At 31.4% G+C, this 27,769-nt stretch overlaps 1 protein-coding gene across 1 annotated transcript; it reads left to right on the plus strand.

The window, feature by feature from the left end:
• Positions 1–13,601: 13,601 nt before the first annotated feature.
• Positions 13,602–27,571, plus strand: LOC134237698 (methyltransferase-like protein 27). The gene is made up of 6 exons (XM_062719833.1): positions 13,602–13,860; positions 14,135–14,263; positions 14,873–15,011; positions 20,941–21,033; positions 22,695–22,755; positions 27,436–27,571. The coding sequence occupies exons 1-6, from the start codon at positions 13,750–13,752 to the stop codon at positions 27,566–27,568; spliced, it is 666 nt and encodes a 221-aa protein (XP_062575817.1). The 5' UTR covers positions 13,602–13,749; the 3' UTR covers positions 27,569–27,571.
• The last annotated feature ends 198 nt before the right edge of the window (positions 27,572–27,769 follow it).

Genomic DNA, 27,769 nt, shown 5'->3' on the forward strand with positions numbered 1-27,769 from the left:
TGTATCCTGTAAAGTGGACTTTTTCCATTCTACAAGCAGCTCTCCCTCGTGCCTTCCTAACAAGCTCTCCATAGACTAGTCTGTAAACTTCATATTTCTGATGTTGAAACCTGTGCTAGACTTTTCATCATGTGCAAGAGTCCACCTCTTCACCTGAAATTACATTTTTAATGTGATTATTTTTATAAAATTTTCAAATTTGATTATTCATAACCAGAAGTTTATGATGCCACTATATTTCTATATTTACAGTAAAACGCAGTTAGAACAAACATGGATATTGAAATTTCATGGATACAGATTTATCTTGGATCCCCAGCTATATCAATTTCACCAATTTCTTTTACAGATATATAGAATTAGGGATACAGCGAAGTGATTTCATAGGTCTCTGGCAGTGACTTCATTATAATTGAGTTTTACTGTATTTGTAATAAAAATAAAGGAAGACATGCAGTCACTGAGTCTACAAGCACCTGGACTTGCAAAAAAATAGTTTTACATTAAGAGAATTATGCTTTTGATGTGTTTAATTTAACCCATTGCAAGTTTTAACATCAAATCAACTGTAAACATAGCAATTAGTTAGATATTTTTACATAAAAACTAATTTTTGTTGGGATTTAATTTGTGGTGTTTTCAAGGTATGGAGATCCCACAAAATCATGATCACTACAACATGCAATTTAAAATTGTGCATATGTATTACTACTAAACTTTTCTCCAACCACAAAATCAAATCCCCACAAACCAATATTTCTTTCTCAAACCTAAAAAAAATTGACCCCATGAAAATTTGCAACTTTACAGTCATTCATCCATTAATTATCTAAGTTCATTGCTCAGGGAGAATTTTAAAAATGTTTGTTGTTTTAATGTCCCTCTCCAGAATTATTTATTCACTTGAAGACCATCACTTGTTGATGCATGCCAGGATCTACAACATGATACAGCGACGCATGAGGACCTCAATTTACACACTCATTAAGGACCAGTTTCCACGTCCCACAGTGGATTTGAACCTGCTACCTAATTATCGTCTCCTTATTCCATGACCTAGACCAGACACACTAAGCACTGCACCATGTGGGCGACTATAAAATTGGAATACACGACTGCTTACCATGATACGTTTACGGTACATGTATACAATATTACTCAAAATTATTAATCAGATTTGGAATTACTTATTTTGCTTTTAGGTGTTCAAATGCAGCACACTAACCTCTCCAACTGTTGCTGTCATCAGGGATCTCCCTGTAACCTTAATCTTAGATCTGGAACACTGGTTGTATCTACTCCATCAAGAGCCATTCTCTGGCAAGGCATCGCCTCTCCTGCAAAATTTGAAATTACTATTATTTCATATCAATATTCGCCATCTCTCTTAGGATTTTATATGTAAGAAATAAAAATCTGCATTCATGTGTCATAAAATACTAGTAAAATGAGTGGTTCAAAATATTATAGAGTGATATTATATTCTTTATTTTTACTTTCATGATAAAATCATCAAAATTAATGTAATTGGAAATGAAATGGTTCAAACAAAAGGTCCAATGGACCACAATGCTCATCTGAGTAAATATGGGCCTGCTGTTATTCACTAGACAAGAGCTACCCAAGTGAAATATCTATCATGGTCCCATCCTACCATCCAGGGGTTCATAATTTTTAAAAACATATTAGAATCTATACTACTTCAGAAAGCTTCCACATAGTTCTCAGTTTTTCCGTCCAAATGGTTACACAGAAAAAGATTTTTCCAATGTATTTCAACATTTCTATTATGGCCCCACCCTTAACCATGATATGAACAATTAAGCATGTTCACTACAAGATGTTATGACCAATTAAGTTTAAGCTTTCATCAAATTCTGGCCCATGGTTTTCAGAAAAATATTCTTAATAGCCTTATTCTATTTTTGTCTAGTCTGAATTAACTCCCTTTGTAAGGGGGCGCTGTCCTCTGTTTTGAATATATAAACTGCCCCTCATGATCATCCAAGGATGTTGTGTACTAATTTTTGTTAAAATGTCCTAGAGGTTTTTAAAAAGAAGTTGAAAATGTGAAAAGTTTACAGACTGATGTACAACAGACATCATGTGATCAGAAAAGCTCATTTCAACTTTCAGCTCAGGTGATTGGAGCTGATCGCAACAAAGACAATATATATAACTCATTTTTCAGAACTGAATTCAAATGTGTGACCAAAGGCATATATTTTTTTTAAAGTAATCAATTTCATAATTTATGTATATTAATTGAGTCAATACCCTTCCTGCTTCTGAAAAAAAAAAATTGATGGGAAGATAATCTGAAGTCTTAAAGAGCATGAAGAGGAGATAGGTGTCCAAATGTACAAGCATGTCTGAAATTTTATGTACGTAACTTGGTGTCCACAGTGACTGTTTTTAAATCAATAAGCTATTCTTTTCTGGTTAATCCTTTTTGAAGTATATAAACTTGTAAATGTTTGCATGTTTTATTGAATGACTTATTTATGCCTTATTCCATTATAATCAGAAAATATATCCAAGATTACCAATGGACACCGTTACTTACATAAGCACTAGACAAGTAACATATTACTAGAATTTAACAAGTTGTTAAAATATAAAAATAATGTAATCAATAAGGTATGATGAAGTCATGTTTAATGCTATATTAAATGGAATTTATTTAAAAAGTCACAATTTTTATTTTTAGTTTCAAAAAAGGAGAAATTATGTAAGTTACATGGACACCAAACTCCGAATCAGGCTTTAAAAAAGAACAAAAAAATAACAAGACAATCGAACAATTGTCTAAAACTTTTAATATTTCATTTCAAAGCTTACTAATAGACTAACTTTTTAATGCAGACAAGTAAATTGTCAGATGGATTGCTAAATATCCTAGGTCTTCTATATTGAGTCTTGTGGATATTTGTGTCATTGTTAGGAACATAATTCAGTCATTTTTTGAAAATCTTGTTTGGAAAAAAAAATATATAAAACAAAATACATCGTAAGGTAATCAAAACATTATATTTATTATTATATCCTTAATAAAACCAGAAACAAGGCAATTAAAGCACAAATTATGTCACTACATCAAGTAATATAGAATAAAATATAGTACAAGTAATAGTTATTGTATATTTATTATGGTGTATCCTATTATTTAAGATATCGCGATAAACTTTCTTGTATCATGGCCAATCAAACAGCCACAGATTTTCAGCATGATTTTTAATTAAAAATAGACAATGTAGTTTTTGTCATGAATGGAAATCTCTCCTTTCAAGTATTTTTAATAAACATTTGATGTGCGTGTGTTTATGAGAAAGGACGTCTGATTGCAGCATCCCAGCACATCCCCCCCTGGATATAAGAGTGTGGTGCAAAGGGTTTTTTCCCTTGTCAACTGTTTTTGGAGGCCCCCTTTCTTTTAAATGTAGCTACGGACTTAAAGTGATATTCTGTGCATGAGTGCAACGACCTGTATCAAAAATTGCTTATTCGTCCCTGGATTGTTAATTAAATTCATAAGAAAACCTTTGGATATCAAAGAAGAAAAATTCGAAGTTGGAAAAGGTAAATTCAAGTGTTATTCGAAAATAAAGAAAAAAGATACCCGTTGATATGACATATTTGAGAGCTGTCGTATTCACGAAAACGCTGTGTCAGGGTCAATTACTCTTCATCTGTGGATGCAGTACAGCGTAATCCCTATATTACAATACGTGGGATATTTTTATATATTTCTGTGTGGAGTTCATGTCAAGAATTTGATTTCGCGTTGCTGTGGATTGAATATTTGAAGAGCTCCGTGAAATCATTTCGTAGTTTGGGATATATACGTACTGTAATTTATGTGAAAGACTTATTTCGCTTGCAGAATTTTTGCATTTGTATATTACAAAGCCCATTCATTCTGTAATTTAGATTCAATATACATGTAATTTAAAATGATGAAATCGCCTTGGTGTTCAATAATTTATTTACACGGCACAGTTTTTGCTGGCTCCACCCATATACACGGCACATTTTTTTTTCTTGATACGCCCATCGGTGTATCTCCAGTTATTGTACACTTGACTTCAAAGGAAAAACACCGCAGCCATGATACAATGTAACTTTATCATTAATCAGAAACTAAAATATGTCGCTTATGACCATACAAAATGCACAAATCTTTCCGAGTCGAGTACTTTCAGTCTAGCATTTGACGTATGATTCGCGTGTTTTGTTACGAACATAAGTGTTTTACATTATTTGTATAATTTATTAATGATAAAGTTACATTGTACTATATTTTATTCTATATTAAATATTTTAGTTTCTGATTAATAGCTACATATGGTATAAAGATACAATGACTGTATTTATGTGTAAAAGATTCACTCAAATTGATACAATATGAATATACTTGCATATATTTCAGCTTGTCTGTAAATACATGCCGTTATCAAAGCTCTCGTTGAAATAATATTGTATGAAGCTAATTTTGATGGTGTTATTATATGTATGTGGTTGATTTGAATAATGGTATATTTAATGGATTACTTATAAGGACAAGATGGAATGAGAGAATATTTAAAAAGAGATATCGGAAGAGTGGCACAGTCCCAGGTTTGCTCCCTTGAAGGAATCGATCTGCGACGGAAGAAAACCGGGAAAAGGCACCGGAATGGGGACCTTAAATTCCAACCAATCAACAGGTAAAAATAAAATATGTCATAGGACGGGACACCACTAAATTCAATTAACATTGGGCCATTATGTAAACAAGACGTTCAGTTGAAGAATCGCTGAAGGAAAATATATTTATTGGTTGAGCACTATAAATTCATACTAAAATAAATCAAAATATTTAAGACTCAACCAGTGAGCGAACATTCTATATTAAGTAATGATCGCCAAATGCTAAGCAAACCTAAGATTTCACTAAAAAATAAAAATTAAAGTACTGAGACAGTGCAGGGTCAAAATCAACTTCCTGCTAAATTTTATTTTCTGACACCCAAGTTTTTTTCATTTTATTTGAATTAAAGAAATTAATTAATTAATACTTTTTAGGAAGTAAACAATGCAATGCTATAGAAGAATTGTTTGTTTGCCATATCACTTTCTTCAGTTTGATTCAGAATATTTGTATTTTGATCAGATCAATTTATGCACTCTTTCATTTAGCAAAGATTTGATTCATGTGTTCTAGGCAATTCTTCTGTTTTGAAGCCTGGACCAACAGTAAACTATAGTGGTAAGTAACAGTACACCGTCTAATCAAAGTACGGAAATCACTCATGGGAGTTGAACGTGGTGTTAAATAAAATCTTTGATCGGGAGGTTAAGTGAGTGAACAATATTATTATTTCAAAGGCAGACAACTGTTTCAGATTTTTTGAGTTGCAAAAATCTTGAGAAAGACATTCAGAGAGATTGAATAACAAAAAAATGCAGGGGCTTTATTGTTGCCTGCCTACATTAGTCCTTTTTTATACCCCTGCTGGAAAAGCAGGAGGGTATTTATTAATCTTGATTTCCATCTATCTTTTTGTAACGCTTTACGTATACCCATCTCTTATCCGCAACTCCTCTTACACCACTGAACGAATTTTTCATAGAATCTTTATTACATATTGCCGTTGTGCACCTTCTATTACTTTTCCATCCTACACAATATTCATATTCAAGGCGGTTGATCATTTATATAATTCACTGCTCACAGTCTTTAAATTTGTAAGATATTTTTCCTTGGCACCTTTACCCATGTGTTATGAAAATTCCAGTTTCGCAGGAATAATATCAATGTTGATAAAATGTGTATTTTAACACAGCATCCTTTTAAGAGCTAACAGGTTTGTTATATAAAACTTCTCTGTGAATATAAATGTATTTCAATTACACGAACATTATACATGGAGTACGTCAGAACTTAATCTTTTTTTTTAATATTTTGAAGAGAAAAGCAATACCAAGTTTAAAACAAATATTTAATGACCAAACATAAAAACAGTGGTATATGTGAGAGTTTGTGTGCGTACAAGTTATCTGGTATGTAAATGAGGTTTTCCTTTTATTAAAAGTAAACTTCATTTTGTTGTTTTTACGAAATGATTTTACGAAAACATCAGTGTCCGTTTTTTGGTTTTAACATTTATAACAGAGTACTAGATTTACCGCTTTTGGCAGGTGATACTGCTGATTTAGTAATAGATACGCATGTTTCCTTAAGTTCTTATGCCTTAATGAATTCATTTAAACCAAGAAAATGTTCGTGAAAAGTTTGAATAAATTATGTGCACCGGTAAAAAAGAAATTGCTAAAAATCCGGGACCGTCGGGGGTCGGGACGACTAGATCTACCGCTTGCCGTTAGTACATGTATGTACAGTTGTCGATCGTATCTTTTTCAGTGTATGACGCCACACAAAAAGTGAGTTTCATTACGAAAAACTTTTGAGGTTCTTTAGAATTTAGTTTTATTTTGAACGAAATCTAATATTCAAAATAAGATTACAGTATCATTACTACATTTACTTACATTTCAAATTATGAAAATTAGATCAATTCTGGAGAAAATGACATGAACTATTTGTTGCGGATGTTTATGCATGTTTTCTGTTGAATATCATCGGAGTAAATCAGCGGACACAGTAGCCTCGCTTTCGGCTCTATATAATCAACACAAATTACTACGCATGTTAAATACGTGATGACCATGGGAGATTGAACATAGTTCAAATCTCAAAAATCACACCAATAAAATTGGAAAGATGCCTATATACCCCCCTTTTTTCATACATTTAAACCTCAGCTACTAAAATACATGCAAGCTGAACTTGCTGGGGCCGCTAGGTCATTTAGGTAAATATAATTTAATTTTTATGGTGACTTCTGCAAATTTAGTTCAGCTGTAGATATATACAGAATTGGTGGGTCTGACATGTATATGGTTTGGGTTGAAAATAGATCACTAATGCAGGAATTCTGAGATTAACAGATACATGTAGCATGCATTGAATTTTGAGGGGGTTTATTTGAGGAGACCATGCTCATTCATGGAAATGTGTATGAATTTAAGTGCGGTCTAGATAATGCCATGTTTAGTGGACCTATCTCTGAAGCAAATTAATAAAATAGTACAGGGATTCATTTATGGGATTAAATAATACAGGTCCGATAATCTTTGTTTTAGGTGAAAATTTGCTTTTGGCTTCTGAGACAATTTCCAAATCATAAACCATATGTTAAGTCAGTAAGTACAGTTAAAGAGTGTTGATATTAAACTGTAAAAGTGCATTTTAATTACTACCAATATACCCTGGGGACTGAAGTAAGGATTTAGATTTAAGAATTTATACTGTGTTGACAAGTGCTTACCCACTCGATGTCCCATTTAGCCTTCAATTTTTGAAAATTTTTCAACATTAATGATATTACAGAGGATTATAATAAATAAATGAGATTTTGGTATTGTTGGGCCGTACTTTTTCAATTTTATCTTGCGGGTAGGAGGGGATCATGCGTATACTGACATTATTCCAGCATGTCATGATGTGTGCAATGAACTTCGAGTTTCTCTCAGCATTAAGATCAAATACACTGTACGTACAAGGACAAATTTAGTATTCCTAGACCTGGAAAAGTGACACAGTGCTTCAAATTCTAAGGATAGCTAGGGACAAGATAAAGAAACCTAGGGGTCTGCTTGGTAAACTAATTAAAAGGTAAACGGTTAAGATGAGAGAATGGAATCATTTATAGTAAGACGCAGCTCAAGACATTTTCTTTCCAAAGACTATCAAGTTTAGTAAGATCAGGTCATCATTAGGCATAAAACATTTCAAGAGTTAGCTCCCATATTGTTGTCAGTTACAATCGCGGGGGTGGGTGGGGGTGGGGGGGTCTAATTCATACAGATAACATTGCATTAGTAAGCATTCTGTACACTAATGTTTACTCATGAAATTACTCATGAATTATTTTTGAATAGGAAACTAGTTTTGATGCATGTGCATTATATCATCATATTAAAAGCAAAACATACAGGTGTACGCCTTGAATTCATCATCCGCATTTCACAGGGCATGTCCAGGGGACAGTTTCGACTATTAATCCAATTCTTAGTTCTTACAACACTGCAGTATACCTACAATGTAGGGCTTAAGAATTCTACAAATAATTATTACATACCCACAAATATCACGCAAGGACATAATAAGTGCAATTAAGATAAATAATTTGAAAATTTGACTTAACTAATACTTGTAGGTACATTGTCCCAAAGTATTGGAGGGTTTCAGAGATCTCAATTCTAAGGTTAATACTAAGTTGATAATTCAAAATTATACCAAGTTGTTGATAAAAAAAGAGGGGGTATGGGAGCAGTGCAAGAAAAATTATGACAGCATTAATATACAATTAACAATTAGAGAGAAAAAATGGCTAAGTGTATATAGGGGCAACAGCTCTCAGGACATTTTCATTTTGGTTATTAGTTATGTTAACCTACAAATAAGTCAATTGTTTTTAAGGTGCTCTAAAACTTTTCATTTGGGGAAGGGGGTTATAAGTTCTGATAAATAACCATGGTTCAGTTATTTACCTAATGCAGGCAATGGCTAAATATTGAAAGTAAGGCCAAAGACCATTCTTTTGTCATTTTGGGGGAATATCAATTTTCAGCAGTTAAAGGTAAAGTCATTGTAGATATGTGTCTAGCGAGCCAGTATTATTTTTCATTCTTCCAGAATAGAGGCTGCATTTATCATAAGTTATCACATTCAATTGTATTAGCTTGCATGCACTTGATAATAAATATTACAGGGTTCCCCAAACCAGGTAAATTTAAAGTATGAATTTCTGGCTCTGCTCATCAATTATATAAACAGGGAAAGTCATCAATAGCAGTGAGTGTTGGACCAGGGTGGAGCACTGGGCTAAAACAAGGAGGGATATAGATTCTGTTGGCAAGGGTACGGTTGGGTCAATGATGTGGGTCAAATTAAGCACATTAATTATGGTATAGAAATAAGTGGGATATCTAGTTACTCAATAGTATCTTCATCAATACTACTTTACTAGTATTTGGTTTTTCTCCTACCCTGTATTCCATTGAGATACTCAAGAAATGTTAGAACAAGGAAGCAGGCAAGGAATAAGCTAAACGTATGGGAAACAAAACGGGTACTTCAAATGGGAAGGGGATGAATAACATGCGTCCCCAATTTATATTGATCATTACAATATTATATCACTCAGATAAAACACAGTGGCTTGTCAGAGTTTGGAAATTAAATTTCCATCATCAACATTCAGGGGTTCTTGGGGGTGTTTTGTCAGATGGGATGAAAGCGAAACATTTCCTTGTAAATAATAACAAAGCATATATAGTCCATAGAATTGCGTATTCCTTTTGGCAGAGGCACAGTGGTCAGCTTGAAGGTTCCTACCCCCACCATGTGGCGGTGGGCAACCTGAATGTATGTCTGCAAATGCACACATTCACCAGGTGCCCATGTAGCAATATCGTCACCTTCCAGTTGGTTGTGAAATATGATGTTGACTGTTGTTACGTTGATGCTGACTGTTGTTACGTTGATATTGATTTGATAATATTTTCATAATATAAATAAATAATTTAAATAATTTAAAGTAAAAAGAATGTTGATGTTGATGCGTCGGTAGCATGATTGTGAAACCCAACCCAGCATGCTACTTGCCGTTTCGTACGACACATAAAATGTTGTTGTAGGGGGTGAGCCCTGTTCTCTGGCGGCCCCAAAGTTGTTGTTGATTGTTGAAATACATTTTTCTGACCACTGTGGCCAAAATCTGCCATACAATAAACAATAAACTTTTAATGTGTTTTTAATTCTGAAAAGATTCATAAGCAATGTTGCAAATACAAGCATAGGCTTATGTAAGCCCATGCATATTATGGATGTCTGGGTAGGATATTCCATAAGGCATTACTGTCTTTGATAATGACACATTACACAATATTCCGAAAACGGTCGTAAGTTCGGGGTTTCCATATGAAGACTTTTTCCAGATAATTTGTAAATACTAATAAAATATTTTAATTTTTTTTTACGAATACTGTTTAGTGGGACATTAACATTGACAAAAATATTACTATTATGATTATCCAAAGAAAATGGAAATGTAAAGTAAAATTCAAACAATTATACTTATTATAGCTTGGCTTGTGCTGCAAAATTAATCACAAAAGACTTCAACTTGACAAATATAAAGGGATAATAGACACTATTGTCATGAAGAGTTTTCTCTCTTGTTCGAATATCCATTGACCTTAAGCATTATGAATTAAGTTTACTTTGTGTAAGTGCGAGATACATGTCCATGAAACGTTGTTGTTTTGATAATTTCCAGATAAAAGAGGTTTTTTAAAAACATTATTTTAGTATAATTCAGTGTGAAATACTTTAGCAACCTATGAATCATGATATTTTAAAGATAATTTTAGAAAATCAGATCTACAAATCTGTGCCCTAGCTCTTAAGTAGTAACCTTGTACAGTTGTAATTATTCACCACAAGCCCTCCATTATCTACAGTATTTGTTGGAGTATAGTCATGTGAATAAATGAACAAATAAATTTGTTAGAATATTTCTTTCGGACTATCCGCAACATAGGATTTTGGAGTTTGATCATTACTTTTTTCCCTACATGTATACCTAAAATTGTAAACCACCACTCCCCTTCCCTAGAGGAATAAAAAAAACCTGTAACAGCTGAGAAAAAAAATTACACTCCACTGTTTATTCTGTGACATTGATGAAGCCAAAGAGATGACATTTAAGGCTTTCTGGAAAGCCAAACTTGTTATGAAACATATTTTTCTTTGAAGTGCAAAATAATAATAATAATAAAAGAGCGATGTGTGACATACTTTATTGATATTCAATAAACTCTATTTTCTACAAATTGTCAAGTTAATATCCTTTATTTCTTTTTTATTATCAATTTATTGAGATCATTTTTATTACATTGCAGGTGTTTTCGATCCAATTGAAATACTTATGTATAAAAGTAAACAAAAATGTTCGCACTGGACGTTGGATCCTGACTATACTGAAGGTAATATCATAGATTTTGTAATCATTTTGTTCTTTTGTTCTTTGTTTGATAGATATGCTTTATTTATAACTATTGAAAAAGAGTGCTCGTCGTCGTCTCTATTCAACCCTTATCCCCCCATTTTGAAAGTAACACTTTTTTATACTGCATTTCAAGTAATTAGACTCGATAAATTTTAAAAATACTTTGAAAAAATATTTTCTGCATATTCCCGATAAAAACGATGTAGGTATTTTATCTCAGGTTCCTTAGCTTTTTTACATATAAAATTTGAAATAACAATGCTTCAATTCTTTTTACAGGAAATCAAACTTATATTGGCAGTTTACTGTCCAAAGTTAAAATTCTTTTTAATCGCATTTCATATTGTAAGATTTTAGATTTGTTTAAAAAAATCTAATATAACACGTTTTTATAAAGCACTAGTCCCTTATTAATATAAAATTATCATCCCATTCCAAATGAAAGTATTACCAACTATGCAAAAACTGTTTTTCATTGTCAACCAATTTCACATATAACAAGAGAACATTGATGTAACCATCAATTGTCGCCCGGGTCAATTGTCGCCAGGGAAATAAATAATGAAAGAGTTGGAAATATTCATTTAATGTATTTCACTCAAAGAATACAAAACACGAACTGAGTCGAGTACGTTTTTATGCAAAAAGTAAAATTCGATGTTCTAAAAAAGGGACCTGTCGTTTTGTCGATAGCAAATGATAAGCAACTTTATATATTATGTATAAAGCATATACTATTGTTTACAAATTTACTTTATCGAAATAAATATATTATTTATCTCATAATTCATAAAGGGAAAGGACATTCTGATTATCATTCTTTTTAATGTTTAGAAAATATTCAAATCTGAATAAATTCTCCCACCTCAATCCCCATATATAAACATTTACACTTTTATTATATAATAAATTATATAATAAATTTTGTACATACTAGACAGTGCAACCTTTTTTCAAAGACATCAATAGATAAATGTGACACATCTTGTGACGTATCATCTGCATAAATATTGACATAAGAGTGCTTTAGACATTTTGGATAATTATTTACAAATAAAAAGTAAAGGCCCCAATATAGATCCCTGTGGCACTCCTATTGTAACATCTTTTTCATCAGATAAGACACTTTTCCATTTAACACATTGTGATCTTCCACTAAAATAAGACTGAAACCAATCAAAAGATCTGTGACATATGCCATATGTCAAAAGTTTGTGCAACAATACTGCATGATTTACAATGTCAAAGGCTTTACTAAGATCATTAAAAAGAACACCAGTTAAATTGCCATTGTCTATATTGTTTACCCATTTATCAATAATGTTATGCAAGGCCGTTTCACATGAATGCTTTGGCCTGAAACCAGAATGATGTTCAGTTTAAAGATTATTATTATTCAAATACCCATAAAAAGATTTAAAAACTTGCCTTTCTATGAATTTGTTAAAAAATTGTTTAACTGACACTAGTTGATAATTGTTAAGAATAAAATTTTCACCCGATTTAAAAGGGGAGTAACTCTAGCTTTCTTCCATTCAGATGGAACGTGACCATTTCTTTTAGACTTATTCGTCATAAAAGTTCAAATTTTGGCAATAACATCTCAGCTAATTTTTAACAATTTTACAGAAATAGCATCCAATCCTGTAGCCTTAGAATTTGACATTGCTTTTATTTCTTTTATGACAAAATCTATGGCAATGTTTGAAATACCAAAAAGACCCCCTTGGCATTAACTGTTCAATTTCTGGTAAGGAATTATCAAATTTCTAAAATAAAAATAAAATTAAATTTTCCGTCCTTCAACATCACTTCCGGTCAAACCGGAAGAAGCAGACAAAGGCTTAATTTTGCAATAATTAACATAGATTCGGAGGATTTAAACCATTTTTGGACGTCAACAACCATTTTTTGAAAAATGAAAGTCACTTTCTGACAAACAGGACGGAAGACCTACTTGTTGCTTTGCAACGAACTTTGCTCTAGTGTTTTTTATCTTTGTGAAAATATATGTATTAAACAAATGTTTTTATTAAACAAACTAAAGGTTGGAATATTTGTTTAATTGTATAGACTTGAACTAACATGACGAACAATGATTGAAGCAAAAAAAGTTATTTAATTTTAAATACATTCTTTCGAAAATATGATGCCTGATACAGATTTCAATACATGTATTATACTTTATTTAGATTTTTTTTTAATTCAACCTCCTTGTAAATATATTTTACTTGTGATGAATATTTGTCAAGTCTGTATTTCAAGCCCCTCAAAAATTTGGGCAATAAAATTATTGTGCGTTCGTCTGCCCAGGAAAAACATAGCCTTTGTCAGGAAGTCGATTAGTGAACGGGGTATTTGAGGTAGGCTTGTATGAATTTTCTTATATTGTAGTAGACGATCTCAGCATATGATAAATAACAAAGACGGAAGTATCCATAAAGCAGTATGCAGAAAATGATGATTGCTTTTTAAATTATTTTCACTTAATTGATATCCTAAACCTCTATGATAGAAGTATATAACAATTCAGGTAAGGTTGCAGAAAGCGGTGAATAGTATATTGTTTGAAGAATTTCTCATTTAAATATGTATTTATTAATTTTGAAAATTATATGAAAAATTCCAGAATATGGACCATGAAGACAAAAAGGCTTCTGAAGCCACCGCCCGAGTTTTCTCTGGAGGTCTAAATAAAAAACAAGTTATCGATTACTACAACAACTGGGAAGATTACGAAACGGTAACTATACATTAACAAATATCTTTAGAAATAAATTTCATTGGTTCACAGTTCAGAGGAAAAAGGTTTGTAAATATTCAGTTCTTACATGTATAAGGCAGACTAAGGTAATTAATATATTAAATTTACAAGAAAATTGAGACATTTGATTCTAATAATGGTTTATTGAATTAGTTTCTGAAAATTAATTTCTTAAATAACTTTCTAAATTCATGTAAGAAAAAAAGATGTTGCTCCGTAAAACAGATTATATCAAGGGTCTTTATCGGTTCAGCACCTGCAGCCTGGTAGATACAATGGGCCACTATACGCTGCTGAAGCAGCTGACCGAAGCTTTCCAAGCAACAAAGATACAGTTCAAATTCTGGACGTGGCAGCGGGTACGGGGGAAGTAGCTGAAGAGGTAACATAACGTCTGCTAATAATGGGGCACAATAATTACCCGTAAAAATTCCAACAGATTATTGGATGCATAGAAATCGTTATTCGGAAATTCACACATCTTTTAAATATCAATATTGGAGTACTAGTGTGTACAATCGAAATGGTTTTTTTCTTCAAAATTCCAGATGGCAATGACCAAGTTATATTAATTGATTACTTTCATTTTTATTAAAAAGGAAGCTGTTTAAAAACTCTGGGAAGTGTTGAAAAAATTTTGATACTGTTGATTTTGACTGATTTTGAAAAGTCAGGGTGTGAAGTTAAGGCTTTCATCCATAGAAGGCGACATTTCTGGATGAGTGAAACTTTCTCAAATGGGACGTAAAATTCCTTACAAACAATCAATCAAATGTTTAATTGTTTTCTCAATTAAAACAGCTTAAATCGTCCATTACAAAATTTTGTCTCGATTGTACATACAATAGGACAGGCAAAAGATTTGAGTATACAAAATGATTCATTTATTCTTCCACACTTATTTAGCTATCGTTAAACAATACTAGGCTTAAGTATTCGGCCAGGAGATATCTCTATATTAAAAAAAATTGCTCCTTCTTTAAATTTACAGTTGGTCAAGAAAGGTTTCAAACAACTTGACGCTTTGGATCCCAGTGAAAACATGTTACGTAAGGCACGGGCGAAAAACATCTACCAGAAGATTTACTGCGAGTTTCTGTCCAAAGAGCCTTCTCCTAACATCACTAATGGTAAAATACTTAAATCAAAACATCAGTAACAGTAAAATATACATAAACCCAAACATCAGTAACTGTAAAATACATAAACCCAAGCAACAGTAACGCTAAAATACATAAACCCAAACATCAGTAACAGTAAAATACATAAACAAAAACATCAGTTACAGTAAAATATACATAAATCCAAACATCAGTAACAGTAAAATATACATAAACCCAAACATCAGTAATGGTAAAATATACATAAACCCTAACATCAGTAACAGTAAAATACATAAACCCAAGCATCAGTAACTGTAAAAAATACATAAACCCAAACATCAGTACCGGTATAATACTAAAACCCAAACATCAGTAACAGTAAAATATACATAAACCCAAACATCAATAACAGTAAAATATACATAAACCCAAACATCAGTAACAGTAAAATATACATAAACCCAAACATCAGTAACAGTAAAATACATAAACCCAAGCAACAGTAACGCTAAAATACATAAACCCAAACATCAGTACCGGTAAAATACATCAACCCAAACATCAGTACCGGTAAAATACATAAACCCAAACATCAGTAACAGTAAAATATACATAAACCCAAACATCAATAACAGTAAAATATACATAAACCCAAACATCAGTAACAGTAAAATATACATAAACTCAAACATCAGTAACGGTAAAATATACATAAACCAAAACATCAGTAACAGTAAAATACATAAACCCAAGCATCAGTAATTGTAAAATATACATAAAATCAAACATCAGTACCGGTAAAAAACTAAAACCTAAACATCAGTAACAGTAAAATACATAAATCCAAACATCAGTACCGGTAAAATATACATAAACTCAAACATCAGTAAAGGTGCGCTACATCAACCAAAACATCAGTAACAGTAAAATATACATAAACCCAAACATCAGTACCGGTAAAATATTAAAACCCAAACATCAGTAACAGTAAAATACATAAACCAAACATCAGTAACGGTAAATTACATAAACCCAAACATCAATAACAGTAAAATACATAAACCAAAACATCAGTACCGGTAAAATACATAAACCCAAACATCAGTAACGGTAAAATACATAACCCCAAACATCAGTAACATTAGTAACGGTAAAATACATAAACCCAAACATCAGTAACAGTAAAATACATAAACCCAAACATCAGTAACGCTAAAATACATAAACCCAAACATCAGTACCGGTAAAATACATAAACCCAAACATCAGTAACAGTAAAATATACATAAACCCAAACATCAATAACAGTAAAATATACATAAACCCAAACATCAGTAACGGTAAAATACATAAACCCAAACATCAATAACAGTAAAATACATAAATCCAAACATCAGTACCGGTATAATACTAAAACCCAAACATCAGTAACAGTAAAATACATAAACCCAAACATCAGTACCGGTAAAATACATAAACCCAAACATCAGTAACAGTAAAATATACATAAACCCAAACATCAATAACAGTAAAATATACATAAACCCAAACATAAGTAACAGTAAAATATACATAAACTCAAATATCAGTGACAGTAAAATACATAAACCCAAACATCAGTAACAGTAAAATACATAAACCAAAACATCAGTAACAGTAAAATATACATAAACCCAAACATCAGTAATAGTAAAATACATAAATCCGAACATCAGTAATAGTAAAATATACATTAACCCAAACATCAGTAACAGTAAAATATACATAAACCCAAACATCAGTAACAGTAAAATATACATAAACCCTAACATCAGTAACAGTAAAATACATAAACCAAAACATCAGTAACAGTAAAATATACATAAACCCAAACATCAGTAATAGTAAAATACATAAATCCGAACATCAGTAATAGTAAAATATACATTAACCCTAACATCAGTAACAGTAAAATACATAAACCCAAACATCAGTAACAGTAAAATACATAAACCAAAACATCAGTAACAGTAAAATACATAAATCCAAACATCGGTACCGGTAAAATATACATAAACCCTAACATCAGTAACAGTAAAATACATAAACCAAAACATCAGTAACAGTAAAATACTAAAACCCAAACATCAGTAACAGTAAAATATACATAAACCCAAGCATCAGTAACAGTAAAATACATAAACCCAAACATCAGTAACAGTAAAATATACATAAACCCAAGCATCAGTAACAGTAAAATACATACACCCAAACATCAGTAACAGTAAAATATACATAAACCCAAACATCAGTAACAGTAAAATACATAAACCCAAACATCAGTAACAGTAAAATACTAAAACCCAAACATCAGTAACAGTAAAATATACATAAACCCTAACATCAGTAACAGTAAAATACATAAACCCAAACATCAGTAACAGTAAAATATACATAAACCCTAACATCAGTAACAGTAAAATACATAAACCGAAACATCAGTAACAGTAAAATATACATAAACCCTAACATCAGTAACAGTAAAATACATAAACCCAAACATCAGTAACAGTAAAATATACATAAACCCAAGCATCAGTAACAGTAAAATACATAAACCCAAGCATCAGTAACAGTAAAATATACATAAACCCTAACATCAGTAACAGTAAAATACTAAAACCCAAACATCAGTAACAGTAAAATATACATAAACCCAAGCATCAGTAACAGTAAAATACATAAACCCAAACATCAGTAACAGTAAAATATACATAAACCCTAACATCAGTAACAGTAAAATATACATAAACCAAAACATCAGTAACAGTAAAATATATAAACCGAAACATCAGTAACAGTAAAATATACATAAACCCTAACATCAGTAACAGTAAAATATACATAAACCCTAACATCAGTAACGGTAAAATATACATAAACCCAAACATCAGTAACAGTAAAATACATAAACCGAAACATCAGTAACAGTAAAATACATAAATCCAAACATCAGTAACAGTAAAATACTAAAACCCAAACATCAGTAACAGTAAAATACATAAACCCTAACATCAGTAACAGTAAAATACATAAACCCAAACACCAGTAACAGTAAAATATACATAAACCCTAACATCAGTAACAGTAAAATATACATAAACCCTAACATCAGTAACAGTAAAATACATAAACCCAAACATCAGTAACAGTAAAATATACATAAACCCTAACATCAGTAACAGTAAAATACATAAACCCAAATGCGTAACATCAGTAACAGTAAAATATACATAAACCCAAACATCAGTAACAGTAAAATATACATAAACCCTAACATCAGTAACAGTAAAATATACATAAACCCAAACATCAGTAACAGTAAAATATACATAAACCCAAACATCAGTAACAATAAAATATACATAAACCCAAACATCAGTAACAGTAAAATATATATAAACCCTAACATCAGTAACAGTAAAATATACATAAACGCAAACATCAGTAACAGTAAAATATACATAAACCAAAACATCAGTAACAGTAAAATATACATAAACCAAAACATCAGTAACAGTAAAATACATAAACCGAAACATCAGTAACAGTAAAATATACATAAACCCAAGCATCAGTAACAGTAAAATACATAAATCCAAACATCAGTAACAGTAAAATATACATAAACCCTAACATCAGTAACAGTAAAATACATAAATCCAAACATCAGTAACAGTAAAATACTAAAACCCAAACATCAGTAACAGTAAAATACATAAACCCAAACATCAGTAACAGTAAAATATACATAAACCCTAACATCAGTAACAGTAAAATACATAAATCCAAACATCAGTAACAGTAAAATACTAAAACCCAAACATCAGTAACAGTAAAATATACATAAACCCAAACATCAGTAACAGTAAAATATACATAAACCCAAACATCAGTAACAGTAAAATATACATAAACCCAAACATCAGTAACAGTAAAATATACATAAACCCAAGCATCAGTAACAGTAAAATACATAAACCAAAACATCAGTAACAGTAAAATATACATAAACCCAAACATCAGTAACAGTAAAATACATAAACCCAAACATCAGTAACAGTAAAATATACATAAACCCTAACATCAGTAACAGTAAAATACATAAACCGAAACATCAGTAACAGTAAAATACATAAATCCAAACATCAGTAACAGTAAAATACTAAAACCCAAACATCAGTAACAGTAAAATACATAAACCCAAACATCAGTAACAGTAAAATATACATAAACCCTAACATCAGTAACAGTAAAATACATAAACCCAAACATCAGTAACAGTAAAATACTAAAACCCAAACATCAGTAACAGTAAAATACATAAACCCAAACATCAGTAACAGTAAAATATACATAAACCCTAACATCAGTAACAGTAAAATACATAAATCCAAACATCAGTAACAGTAAAATATACATAAACCCTAACATCAGTAACAGTAAAATATACATAAACCCAAACATCAGTAACAGTAAAATACATAAACCCAAACATCAGTAACAGTAAAATATACATAAACCCTAACATCAGTAACAGTAAAATACATAAATCCAAACATCAGTAACAGTAAAATACTAAAACCCAAACATCAGTAACAGTAAAATACATAAACCCAAACATCAGTAACAGTAAAATATACATAAACCCTAACATCAGTAACAGTAAAATACATAAATCCAAACACATCAGTAACAGTAAAATACTAAAACCCAAACATCAGTAACAGTAAAATATACATAAACCCAAACATCAGTAACAGTAAAATATACATAAACCCAAACATCAGTAACAGTAAAATATACATAAACCCAAACATCAGTAACAGTAAAATATACATAAACCCTAACATCAGTAACAGTAAAATACATAAACCCCAACATCAGTAACAGTAGAATACATAAACCGAAACATCAGTAACAGTAAAATATACATAAACCCAAACATCAGTAATGGTAGAATACATAAACCAAAACATCAGTAACAGTAAAATACATAAACCCAAACATCAGTAACAGTAAAATACATAAACCAAAACATCAGTAACAGTAAAATACATAAACCGAAACATCAGTAACAGTAAAATATACATAAACTCAAACATAAGTAACAGTAAAATACATCAATCCAAACATCAGTACCGGTATAATACTAAAACCCAAACATCAGTAACAGTAAAATACATAAACCCAAACATCAGTACCGGTAATATACATAAACCAAACATCAGTAACAGTAAAATATATAAACCAAAACACCAGTAACGGTAAAATACATAAACCCAAACATCAGTAACAGTAAAATACATAAATCCAAACATCAGTAACAGTAAAATACTAAAACCCAAACATCAGTAACAGTAAAATATACATAAACCCAAACATCAGTAACAGTAAAATATACATAAACCCTAACATCAGTAACAGTAAAATATACATAAACCAAAACATCAGTACCGGTAATATACATAAACCAAACATCAGTAACAGTAAAATATATAAACCAAAACACCAGTAACGGTAAAATACATAAACCCAAACATCAGTAACAGTAAAATATACATAAACCCAAACATAAGTAACAGTAAAATACATAAACCAAACATCAGTAACATTAAAATACATAAACCCCAACATCAGTAACAGTAAAATACATAAACCGAAACATCAGTAACAGTAAAATATACATAAACCCAAACATCAGTAATGGTAGAATACATAAACCAACACATCAGTACCGGTAAAATACCTAAACCCAAACATCAGTAATGGTAAAATATACATAAACCCAAACATCAGTAAAGGTAAAGTACATAAACCCGAACATCCCAAAAAACTGTCTAAAAGGTAAATGTAAATCATTTGTAAAAATGTAAAATATGACATCGTTAAAATTGTGATTGTCTTTAATTTTTAGATGCATACTCGTGTGTTGTTATTTCGGGAGGGTTTGGAAGTGGTCATATACCTCCAGGTGCACTGGTGGAACTGATCAGAATCACAAAACCAGGTACACTATACAGATATAAATGAAAATTCCAATAAATTACAGAAACTTTTATACACTGTTGATAGCTTTTAAAAATATATAAAAAGTTTGAAAAAAAATAAACATCTTGTAATGTTCCTAATTCAAACCACAAATATGAAACATACTGGTAGGTTTAGTAATAACGAGTGCTAATGGAGTTTTATGAAGAGACTTACTTTTACATTCGACAGCTTACTTGGACATTTAAACCTGCATCATGTACGGAGGTACGGAATTGAAAAAAGAAAATAGAAAACATCTCACGAGGTGAAAGTTATTGTATTCCGGGCTTAGAAATAATTTATTAAACAAAAATTTATAATTGATGGTAAAATACATTTTTTGGATACTTTATTCAAGAGAATTAATATATCCTTTTATTTTAAATAATTTAAAAAATGAAATTATAACTGAATAAAGAAGAAGACACATTTCGGTGGGAAAACTCGGCAGAAGTTAGTCTAGACTTGAAGGAAGGGTGTTGAGGTTAGGAATATTGCCGTTTTCGTCCTAGACAACGTAATATGATCTTTGAAATAGCCCGTTATTATCTTTTTGTTAAATATTAAGATCAAAATTTTTTCACAAAAGAGCTCCCGTATATTTTTCTGATGTAAAAGTAAGCCGTCAACTGTAAAAGTCAGTGTCTTTGCAAAAGTCCAATATTCACTAATATAAGTTCAATAATTCCTTTATTATATAGCTAAAACATTTCCACATATTTTGTAATAATTATTAATATTTACATTTGCAAATGTTTTCTCTTTTTTAACACTATTTGAACAAGGCGTTTTTACAGCTCCGTAAAACAAGTTTGTCATGTGACCATCAGTTGATTGTTTAGTTATAATCGATCTACGTATTTTGATAGTGACATCATAAGCGATCGAATTATAAACACATTCAATATCTACAGTTAAGTTTAAAAAAAAAAAAATATTGGTTTCAAAGTTTAGATAAGCACGTAACTATTTGAACTAAATAAGTCACATATGTAAATATAAGTAATAAGGTATCATTTTTTTGAGTTTTATTGTGGTGTAAAGTAGGTTGGCACATGATCAAATCTTCCATAAAGCCCTTCGGGCTTTATGAGATTTGATCACGTGACCAACCCATTTTACATCCCAATTAAAACCCAAAAAATGATATCTTATTTCTTAAGTAAACAAACAAATAAATGAACAAAAAACTCTCAAATTAATGATATTTAAGCATAGGTATTCAAATTAACGTCTGTCCTGTTAGCGTTTAATATCGCATCATTCTGATCACCCTACAAAGCGATATGATTTGCTTATTTAGGCTTTAATGGGTCTAATATGTACTACATTTTAATAATAATTTCATTTTTGTGTGAAAAATAAACACATCCTACCTAGATGCCACTTTCTTTATCTAATTTAGCTCTGAGAATTTGACCAGACGACTTATTTTGTATACAACGCGGCTTTCGATATTAAACGCTGTGTTCGGAATGTTTCGGGCATACACATAATATACGTACAGTGTAATATAAAGTTAGCGTTCAAGAAAACGTTAAGATATTGAACGCTAAAATTCTCTAGATTTTTGGTAGTATTTTATTAGAGACTATTTATAAGCTATATGATAAAGTATTATATTCGGTTTAGATACAGGTGGAATGATAATTATCGTGATGAGGGAAGAATACTTAGATATAGAGGAGTACCGTGACAGCCTGGAGCGGAATTCATAAAGACTTTTAGATTTTTCTTAAAAGTTGTACTTAAACATTAAAAAAATTCTTAACTAAGAAAAATTCTTAAGTTTTAATTCATAAAGATCCTAAGCACAATTCTTAACTAAATTTTATTTTAAGAAAAACAACATATTTAAGTGTAAGCACTATGACAACACTAGCGATTTGCCGTACTTTTTGCAACAACAAACGCGCTCTCTAGTGAAGGAGGTAATAAATTCAAATGACGTGACGTAATATTAGCAGACGGGAAAAATGGAATCGCAGACAAAAAGGAAGCCAAATTGGAATGCCGATGAAACCCTTGCGTTGACGACTTTGGTCGACGAAAATAAGCATATCCTTAGAGGGAAGTTAGGTCCAACTCTGACGTCGGACATGAAGGCTCGGACGTGGCAAAGTATTACACAAAGGCTGGTTGCAATGGGCGTTGGTCCAGCTAGAACAGCTGCAGAAGTAGAAAAAAAATGGCACAATATTTTTTCCAAATCGAAATCGGAAATATCCGATCACAGGAGGGCTACGACTGGGACAGGTTGGTCATTACACATACTTCACTTGATCCGCGATCCTGTTCAACCCAATCATGTCTGTCTATTATCTATAGACTTTGAGCATACAATGTATCCTTCAGCAATAATCTTATGCATTAATTTATGCATTAACATTAAATAAACACTCAACCATTTACAAATGGTCGGAAAGGATTGAAATTTCTGCAGTTTGGTTTTTCCGCGTACATTCATATAGTTTACATGTAACCAAGGAGAGATAAAAGGGGAATAACCCAAAGTAAAATATTTTCATTATTTTGGGGTGCCCCACAGGATAATATCAATAGAAGTAATATCTTGATCATCTTTTTTCATTCAAAATGTTAGACTTATTAACTCACATCACTTTGAGTGACATTTCAAAATCAAGGTGAAAAGTGTTTTTATTTATAATACTTAAAACATTTTGAAAGGTAAATATAGAGTGGGGAAAATTATGCTGAATCAAATATTTGCATGTACTTTAAAGGTGGTGGTCCTCCTCCAAAGGCACTAAGTGCAATTGCTGAGGCTGTGTCCAGTGTTGTGGGGGAAAATAACACTTGCCTGACTGGAATTGGAGGAGGTGCAGACACTACACTGATACAGCTAGGTCTTCTAGGAGAGGAACCATTGTAAGTATAAATGAGGATATGCAAGTATTTAAATTCTGATTTAATAGAATCATCAATATAGATGAAGGAAAAAATGTTTCCACCTTAATTCAGGCTTTTCAAAAAATATTGAAAGTAGGTAGGCAATTTTATTTTTTTTTAATCTTTGAACTGATTTAATAAACAAATCTAGATTACCCCAATGAAAAAAATGAATTCAAATTAATTGAAATGTTGCTTTAAATAATTCATGAGTCACACAATTTTAGAGCAAAATTTTCATAAATCTTTTCTTTAAAAAATTGAGAGCTTAGATCTTCACTGCAAAAGAAAAGCACTGATTAAACAAATTATAATTAGGAGAGTAGAAACAATTTTTTTTTTCTTAGCAGATCTGCATTTATGGCTAATACTGTGCAATATATTGAAAGCTAGCACACTTGCGCCTTTGGTTCAGACAAGCCAGTGAGAGACTTAAGAGAGCTTTGACCACAAATAATTTTTTTTTTAAATGAAAAAAAGCAAAGAATGAAAGAATAAAATTGTCATAAATTTTATATTAAATAATAATTAAGCTTATAGCACAAATACATTATCATAAACAATTATGGATGATAGACAATATTCAAGTTTTATCAAAATAGATTATACAAAGTAATTATATCCCTTTTTCTTCCCAGCTGGTGGAATCTGTTTTTAATTGATCTCCTGCCACAATTCAAAATTATTTAATTTTTTTTAATGTTCACAAACTTTATTAGGAAAAAATGTTTTGTGAAAATTAATAGAGAAATGTAATTGGTATGAATTTTACAAAAATTAAAATTGTTTTTTTTCAGGGGCATTCATGTTATTGAAGGACCATCCGACACAGTGTCATGTTTTGCGACTCCACCACCACCTCCTATGCCAAGTACATCCACTTCACGCTTAGTCTCAAGGACCTCCAGCACTTCTGGGAGTACAGACCTAAAGAGAAAAATTGATGAACTTACTGTGAGGAAGTTGGAGCTCGAGGTGGAATATTACACGCTCAAAATCAAGAAAGCAAAGGGGGAAGAGTAAATCACATGATATTAGCTGCGATTGTCCTTTGCATTGGACTTCAAATTAAAGCCACAAATATATGAAAGGAAAAAATGCAGAATAAACTTGTAAAGTAATTTTATGTTATTTTTTTCATATGTATTTTCCAGAATTGTTATCTATCATAATTCATTTAAAATAGGTTATAAAATAAATATTTATCTTGAAGTATTTGACTTGTTTGCACACTTTGTTGATGTATATATCACACAAAAAATTTATTTTACATAAAATTAGATCTTTACACCCATCACTTGAAATATGAATTCAGAATTTTAAAAATGTTGCAATTTTTATTTTAAAAAAAAAAAATGAATGCACCATCCTCCTTGGTATGTTTAATATAACTTTTTCTGATTTCATGAATTATTTAACTTTAAATTTATTAACTTTTTATAATTCTAAAAAAGATGGTTTAAAACCAAAACATAATATACCTCCAGTACAGATTCAAAAGTGAGTGTCAGCAAACAGTTTTCTGTATCTAGTTCCATCATGATTGCAGTTGTTGTTGTTGTTGTTGGCATTAACAATCTGTTGATGATCATCATCCTCCCCATCTTCATCACCTGGCGGGGGGCATGCAATATTGCGGTCCTTGCAGATGTTGTGAAGGACGGAACAGGCTATTATCACCTGGCATGCCTTTTCTGGTGAAAGGCGGATCTCACCATGCAGGACATGAAATCGCCTCTTCAGCTGCCCTATCCCTCTCTCCACCACACTTCTCGTCTTCTTGTGGGCTCTGTTTTAATAACCAATATTGAAAAAAAAGTTTGGAATAAAACAATTTCTTAGTATAATGTTGAGGTAATAGTTCAGGTTTGATTTTCCAAAAAAAAACTTCAATTTTGAGATTATTGTTTATAATTAAGGAATAAGTCTTAATCATTTTAGCTCTTAACTAAACAGTAAAACTTAGTAAAATAAAGACATAAGTATTTCCAAACTTACCTATTTTCATCATTTTAAAAGTTTAAGTGGAAAAGTACACGGCCCATACAAAAATTAAGTGTCAATTAACTACTGATTGATTTGTATAATCCCATTTTTATTTTTCATATGCTAACAGGAACAATTTAAACATAATTTTTTTTAAATCTTTATGAGGGGTGTATACATGTACATGTTTCTAATCTTCTGTCATTTATAATATTTAGTAACTACATATATGAATAATTTCAAAAAAGAAGAATGAAAAGAAGCTAACAATTTTTTTTTTAATTTTGAATATTTAAAAAAATGAGAACAGCTTGTCATGTTAGTAAGCCATGCTTTTATTATAGATGCGCAAATATTTGGATCCACCTCGTAGATTTGTCTACAAGGGGGCGCTGGTCAAGAGAGGGCGCTCGATATGAACTAAAACGAAAGTAGCCTAAGTTACAGTTGTTCGTGAATCTTTAATTTTTTTAAATTCTAAATAGCTAAAACAAAGACAATGTTGTAGAAATTGGATAGAGAATAATATTCATTACCTGTTGTAATTCGTCTGGGAGCCCTGATTTGGTCGCAGAAACGGAGTTAATAGCCAGCGTTTGGAAGGGTAACCACTGTCTCCGAGTAAGTGAGTATGGACAGGGAGATGGTTTTGCTCAAATAACACCTTGATACCACTCTCATTAAGGATGCGAGAATCGTGTGTTGACCCTGGCCATTTAGCAACAACATCAATTATTCTGTAGTTTGGATCAAAAACAACCTGAGTGTTAATGCTATGAAAGTGGTGTCTGTTTACATATTCATTTTCATACTCATGTGGGGCAATAATCTGAACGTGTGTGCCGTCGAGGGCCCCTACGACGCCTGGGAATCCAGCAATTGAGAAAAAATCTTCTTGGTTTTTACGTATGGCCCCATGATCCAGTGGAAATTTAATGAATTGTGCAACAATTCCGGGGGAAGACAGACTTTTAATGGTTGCAGTAATAGCCCTAGACACAGTTGGTTGTGAAATTCCCAAATCGTCTCCATTGCATAGCTGCATTTTTCCGGTGGCAAGGAATCTGAGAGTCAGCAAAATTTTCTGCACTGGGGATATAGCATGATTTCTCCTTGAACTACTTACAATTTCATGTCCAATTAACCTTTCTATAAAAAGAATGCCAGCAGAATCCAATCTAAATCTTTCAACAAGTTCAGCATCACTGTATACTGCTAAACAATCCTTTCTTTCCCTAAAAAACCTTCTATGTAATCTAATGGTAGCCATTTTTATTCAGTACTTAAATTTTTCTTATCACTTTAAGAATACTATTGGGGACTCTTAATTTTAAGAACCGCTTAAACATTTTCTTAGAATTCAGAAGTTTTATGAATAAAATTTAAGATAAAAACAAATTCTTAGTGTTATTTAAGTATTTTTTATTGGTTTAAGAAATTTCTTACACTTAAATTCATTTTTAGAGTCTTTATGAATCCCGGTCCTGGAACCTCTGATGGAGAAATACCAGAAGGACGGACTGTGGGAGCTTGTAGAGAGGTCTATTGTCCACAAGTATTTCTGTGACAAAACGGGCGTCATCTTCCGCTTCCAAGTCAAACACAAGTCTAAGTGAAGACCAGCAACGGGAATGGGCCTTTTACAGACAGGCCACCTCGGAAATAATATTTCAAAAATATGAAAAAAATCAACTTATTTTCAATTTCTTTTAGCATTTCTTTTCTTGTCTACCTCGTTTTATGAATATTTATCGAGTTATGTATTGTGTATTTTTCTTTTTTTTTTTCTTTTGTGAACATATTAGAAAAAAATGTTT

The sequence above is a fragment of the Saccostrea cucullata genome, unplaced genomic scaffold (genome assembly GCF_032062105.1).
Source record: "Saccostrea cucullata isolate Sc308-1 unplaced genomic scaffold, CSIRO_AGI_Scuc_v1 ctg731, whole genome shotgun sequence".
Classification (NCBI taxonomy): domain Eukaryota; kingdom Metazoa; phylum Mollusca; class Bivalvia; order Ostreida; family Ostreidae; genus Saccostrea; species Saccostrea cuccullata.

Coding starts and splice junctions, on each gene's coding strand:
- LOC134237698 (XM_062719833.1), top strand. CDS start 13,750: ATGGACCATGAAGACAAAAAGGCTTCTGAAGCCACCGCCCGAGTTTTC. Junction 14,264..14,872: donor CGGGGGAAGTAGCTGAAGAG/GTAACATAACGT, acceptor TTAAATTTACAG/TTGGTCAAGAAAGGTTTCAA. Junction 22,756..27,435: donor ATAGAGGAGTACCGTGACAG/CCTGGAGCGGAA, acceptor ATGAATCCCGGT/CCTGGAACCTCTGATGGAGA.